The sequence below is a fragment of the Mustela nigripes genome, chromosome 2 (assembly GCF_022355385.1).
Source record: "Mustela nigripes isolate SB6536 chromosome 2, MUSNIG.SB6536, whole genome shotgun sequence".
Taxonomy (NCBI): domain Eukaryota; kingdom Metazoa; phylum Chordata; class Mammalia; order Carnivora; family Mustelidae; genus Mustela; species Mustela nigripes.
Window position 1 is genome coordinate 216,092,281 of NC_081558.1, and position 6,000 is coordinate 216,098,280.

Consider the following 6,000-nt stretch of genomic DNA (forward strand, 5'->3'; position numbering starts at 1 on the left):
GATCCTTGGGGAAGGTTATGCTTTTCCACAAGGACCAAGGAGCATAGACCTTTCCCTGTGCTCCACCTCCAGGGTAGGGACAGAAGGACCTGGTGTCCCCACCAGCCTGAGGCAAGGCTGTCCCAGCAAGAATCCCCAGGCTCTCTCTAGGTCTGTGATCCACACGGTGGAGCCAAGATCACGCTCCCACACAACTTGGACGATCCAAGGATGGCGGAGGGCAGACCCGGATTTCCCTCTGTGTCCCATGCTGGGAGGGGGCGCTGAACCCGTCAGGCTGTGGGTTGGGTCCCGCAGGCGAGCAGGTAAACAGTCTTGGCCCCCTTCTCCAGTTACCGGGGCGGGCAGGGGTGATGGAGTTAAGGATGAAGTATCATTTGGAAGGGAGTTGGTTTCAAAATCATAGATACGCCTTTGACTCTCCGCACAACACCTTCCTCTGCTGTTGGCTCGTTCCTAATGCTGAGCCCAAGGTTTCTGGCCGAGAGAGAGCCTGAGCTGCACAGATGGCTTAGGAAGTTGCCAGGTGCAGAGGAGGGAACAAATGAATTGCCCACAATCCTTTGCCAGCTCAAGGGGCCAGCCTGGAGGATTCAGCCTAAGCGTTTCACGTTGAGTGAGTTTGTCCCCACCAGTGGTAGCTGGGCCCTGGTAATGTATTATCAAGGAACAGAAAACCCAGCTGGCCATGCTTTCACCCATCAGGACATCTGAGTGGACTCAACATGAAGTCTCAAGGTGGGTGAGTCAAATCAGTAGCTCAGGGGAGTCAGGGCTCTAGTTCTATGGCCGTTCCTCATTAGCACAAAACGGCTGCTCAAAGCACTGCATCGCACTCTAACTCCACACAACATCTCAATGCAGGCTGCAGGGGCTGGCCAGGGCAGCAAGAGGGAGTTCTTCTTCCAAGGAGGAAAAGTCATTCCCCAGAGCCTCCAAGTAGATGCCCTCCTGCCTCATGAGTCAGAACAGAGTCCTAGAGATGCCTCTAGCTGCCCCCCTTTTTATAGACTGGAAGTCAGGTAAGAAAGAATGTGAGGAATGAGCAGCAGGTACCCAAAAACAGGCCTGGGGCTCCCCGTCAGGGGGGAAAGCCCACCTGCCTGGTACTGGGGACCAGACCAGCTGTACTCCCTGGGACACTCGAGCCGCCCATGACCATCTAACAGCCTCATTCCCTCCTCTGACCTTCATGCCTCCCCAAGGTGGGGTGAGCCCACGAACGACCCATGAGAGGCCACATGTGGAAATGGTGTACCTCCCTATCCAAGAAAGGACAATCATTGGCAATTTAAAAAAACAACCACGAAAGCATGAGTGACTTTCATCTCTTTTAATCGTTAAGCCAATTTCGAGTCCAGGGGTGTGTGCTGTCTGCCCACGAAGCCTGCCGAGGCGCGGACGCGGAGGGCCCCAAGTGCTGGCCGGTGACGTGGCTGGGCTCCGGGCTGCTGGGCGAGGCCATTCCAACTCCTGGCGCCGCTCCCCTGAAGCGCGTCTAGAAGGAGCACTCCTCTGAAGATGAGGTATGAGAAGGAGACACGAGGCAATGAAAACCCCACAGTTCATTCACTTGAGAATAACCCAACTCCACTCGGCAGCACCAGTGGGAAAATCCCTTAGAAGACACACCCCGCCTTCCGTCTCGGTCCCTCCCTCCACTCCGGTGCAAGCAGGGGAAAGAGCGACCAGGGGCTTGCGGCGAGCGATGTGAAGAAACACAGGCACAGACAGGGCTCCTTGTCAAGCGGTCTCCCAGCCTGGTCTCTGTGTCCCCCTCCCAACATCAGCTCGATGCAGGCTGGACCACCTCCCCATGCACACCCCCAGCCCCCAGGGTGAGTGCAAACAGCAGGACGTGCAGACCAGGGCCTTGTGCCCCCATGAGGTCCCCCCCCCCCCCCACCCTATACCTTCAGACCCCACGGAGCCACCCTGGCCATACCGTCAGGAGAGTTGTCCACAGCCACGGGTTGGAAGCACCAGGGGACGCCGCTAATAGTGTTGTCGAAGCAGCAGCCTCTGGCTTTGCACTGGCTGGGCGTGATTCCTGGGGCACCACAGTTCGTCCTGTGGTGCGGGGCCACCACACACGTCTCTGGAGGTGCAGGGGGCAAGAGGGAACGTAAGTCATTGGCCAATGTCCCTCTCTCTTCTCCACTGCAACCAGCAGCCACCTGGCACCACGGACGGGGACTTGGGGCTCAGGGTGTGAGAGGAACATCCCAGCCTCATCTTCTGATGCAAAGCCCCTTCAGCTCAGGGCCAGGGCAAGGTGCCCGGGATCTGCAAACGTCACACCTCCCTATCCTGTTTACCCACACATTCGTTCACGTCAACTATCATTTAGTTTTATCAACCCATAAATATCCATTGAACACCGTCTGCGTGTGCTAGAAACAGAAATCAGCAGAGCAAAAGTAGGCAGTGAAGGTCGCTCAAGGACTGAGCTCGTGGTGGCCCCAGCCCGGGGGATGGACCCAGAAATTAAACATAGAGACGTCATTAAGAAGCTAATAGTCTGATGGAGAAGGAGAGCGAGTGAATGTGCAGAACAGCCCGGGAGGCCGTCCCAGGGAGCTGAAGGCAGTCACAGGAGGGACAAGGACAAGGCAGAACAAAGCAAGGAGGGCTTCCTGTGGGAGGAGGTTGACCAGGAGGGGATGAAGCAATGGCCGTGCCCTGCACAGGGAGCAGGGGTTCCCAGGCAGTCGAGACAGACCCAGGTGTATTTCAGGAGGTGTAGTCTGTTTGCAGGAAAGACACAGAGCTTGGGGGGGGGGGGGCTGCAGCCAATCAGCAGCTTTAGCGGCGGGTTGGGGGAAGACAATGGGAGTCAGGACAGTGGGGAACACGCGGTGGGGGACACACTGGGAGGCAGGGCTCCCGTGTGGTCTACGCAGGAGAACTGAAGGGGCTGAACCCTGTTAACCCACAGGCTGGGTGGCCTCTGCAGGACGTCAGTGTCCCCGTGTCTGTCCCCGTGTCTGCCCCCCGCCCCAGAAGGCAGGTGGCGTCGCCCATCCCCAGGGCGGTTGTGAAGTCAGGAGGAGCTGTGTGTGAGCACGGGTGTTCCCGGGCGTGCGTGTGCTCGTGCACGCTCAGACACGGCTCTGTGTCCTGCAGCCGGGGTGGGGCGGGGGCTCGCCAGCTCACAGCCCCTGCCAGCTCACGCTCCTGATCAGGAATTCCAGGTCTCTGAGCTCTGGGCTCCCCTTTCCCCGCACGGGACGGACCTCGACCGGTGCGGTCTCTGCCGGGGCTGTGCGCGCGAGTGGGCTTCGGGAGTCCCTTGTGATACGATCCCTGAGCCACCGAGAAGGGGTACGCCGGGTGGTGGGGGGACAGGGAGCCACAGCCGGGCCTGGGGGCGGCTGCGTGGCCACACTCGCAGGATCTTCCACTGCACAGCCACGTCCACTCCCGACCCGAAGCCCACGCGTCCCTTCAGCCTCAGCCTGTCCCTGCCTTGGGGACCTTCTGGGAGGCCATCAGGTGCCTTCGTCGTCCCCCTCCCCACTGGGTCATCGGAAGGCACCCTGAGATGCACGGACACCACAGTTTTAGCTCCCTCTCCTCAAACCTCTATGGAAATCCCGGTTTGGAAAACCTGGGAAATTATACAACAGCATTTGACGAAAATAAGTAACACGGAGCAGAGGGGAGCCTGCAAGGTGCTCTCTGAAAACAGTGTCCCACCCCGAGCCCCCTGAGCCGGCGCCTCGGTCCAGGGGCTGAGACAGCGGCTCAAGTGGGCGGCACGCTCCGACCTTGTGGCGCCCCCGGAACCCGCCCGCTGGGACCACGGAGCCCGCGGGTGTCCTCAGGTGATGCTCGTCCACTGAACGGGCCCTCGGGCACCCGGGTGGCTTGGACCAGAGTCCACCTCGGACACTGGGGAGCTGCTCTCCTACCGCACCTCCAAGACCACCCTTAAGAGCTGGTACTCGGGGCGCTGGGTGCCAGACATGGCCAGCGGCGACCGGGACACCCCACATGCTCACAGTGGCGCTCAAAGCTGCCGTGGCCGTGGCCGTGGCCGTGCGGTGCTCTCCGCCGGCCTTCACTCTCCCAAATCCTCCCAGCACCCAGCACCACACTCATCTCAAACACACGGATGGTGGCTTGGGCCCCGACGCGGGACGGGGGCCGCTTACCGAGCTCGCCCTGGGCCAGGGAGCTAAGGGTCAGCACGCAGACCAGCACGAGAACACCGACCACCTTGGGCTCCATGGCAGCCGTGACCCTGCTCTCTGCTCCGGGGAGACCACGCGTCAGGGATGGGACCCTGGGGAAGGCCCTGCGTTTTATGCTCAGGCTCTGTTTGCCGACTGCTGGCTAACATTTGCCTAAGGAGGGCCCCCCGGTCCTCCATTCCAGGTAATCTCCACTGATTAAACGAGTTCCTGATACGGGCCAGAGCCGTGGGACGTAATCATCCTGAAGGAAGGACTTGAGGTTCACAAGGTCTCTCCTGTCTCAGGCCTGGCCGGACAGCTAACCGCAGCGGGGACCCTCCTGCCCATGTCAACAGTACGCTCCCAGGAGGGTGACTCATGGGAGAGCTGGCCCCGAAAGGCACAGTTGTGTCAACAGTGGCTCACGGGGTCGCCCTCCACGGCGGCCGGACTCGGAGGGGCAAGGGGAAGGGCTCTCCCTCCCGCTGGCACAGACATTGAAAACTCAAGCATGGGGGTGCTGGGGGGGCTCCGTCCCTTAAGCACCTGACTCTTGATTCCGGCTCGAGTCTTGATCAGGGCCATGGGATCGAGCCCTGCCCGGGCTCTCTGCACTCAGTGGGGAGTCTGCTTGGGGTTCTCTCTCCCTCTGCTCCTCCGCAGCCCCTCCCCTAAAAGGAAGAAAAAAAAAGAAAACTTGAGCCTGTCCAACATCTTACTTAGAGTATTTCAACTTGTTTACCTAAATTAATTTTTCTGTGTTTCTCTCTCATTCTACAGCAGGGTCCTTTCAAAAATGACGCCGTATGTACGTAAGGCTGGCCTTCCGACCGGACCGAGCAGAGGCCCCTCCAGGGACCCTCTCCCTGTCTCAGTCCCCCCAGTAAAGCCCCCTCGACTGGCAACCATCAGCCGGCCCCCCCACCCCGGCCCCACCGGGTCCAGTTCTGTTCCCAGAGTCCTCGGTGTCCCCAGTGCACCGGGCGGCCAGCTGCCACACTGCGCGGAGCATGCCTGTCCCCCAGGAGGGTGGCAGGCCGGTGAGGTCAAGGCGCCCCATCTGCTCTGTGGCCTCCGGAGGCCCTGCACCGACAATCATTCTTATTCAACAGACATTTGTGGAGGAATGAATGAATGAATGGATCAATGAATGAATTAGCAGCAAGAGAAATATCTTCTCAGTGAGTGATGAGGTTCTGAGCCAAATCCACCTTGGAGAGCAGCTTTTCTAAGTGACTTGGTCACCCAGTCCTGGCAGCCCCTCTGGGAGTCAGAACTGGGGGTGCCGCCTTCTCGCTCCCCGTCCTGAGCCCTGACCACCCCCACCACGGGGGCTGCGGAGCAGGGTGTCCAGGAGAGGCTCAATGTCCAGGACCCAGTGTTGGGGGATGGGCAGGACGCAGAGTCCTCTGGGGGGGGGGGGGCAGGACCTCAGTGATGCTCTCGATCGTGGGAAACCACCTCTGAGTTCTCGAGGCAAACAGGAGCTCCCAGACACGGACATGCGAATGGCACAACGATTTGGAAGAAAAGTGTGTGACTGTCGATGGAGTTGATTTACACAAACTCACAGTCCAGCCATTCCACTGGTTCTGGGTCTGGGTGTCCCCCAGGTAAATCCCCACACTTAGGAGGAAAGAGACAGGATGATCTTGGCAGATTGCCTGTAGTACCTTCGGGGGAGGAGAAGGAAGGAAAGACACGGAGAGGATGAAGAAAAAGAAAGAGAAAGAAAATAAGGGAGAGAAAGTAGGGAAGACGGAGGGAGGGACGTGCGGGCGGGTGCGGGTGTTCGTGCGCGTGCGAGGAGCGGGCGGTGCGG

At 59.6% G+C, this 6,000-nt stretch overlaps 1 protein-coding gene across 1 annotated transcript; it reads right to left on the reverse strand.

Annotated features, from left to right (window-relative positions):
• Nucleotides 1-1,327: 1,327 nt before the first annotated feature.
• Nucleotides 1,328-4,276, reverse strand: TFF1 (trefoil factor 1). Its single transcript, XM_059388240.1, has 3 exons — nucleotides 4,158-4,276; nucleotides 1,946-2,098; nucleotides 1,328-1,515 (listed from the first exon to the last, which is right to left on the reverse strand). Exons 1-3 carry the CDS (start codon nucleotides 4,231-4,233, stop codon nucleotides 1,499-1,501), a joined length of 246 nt encoding a protein of 81 aa, XP_059244223.1. The 5' UTR covers nucleotides 4,234-4,276; the 3' UTR covers nucleotides 1,328-1,498.
• Nucleotides 4,277-6,000: the final 1,724 nt, after the last annotated feature.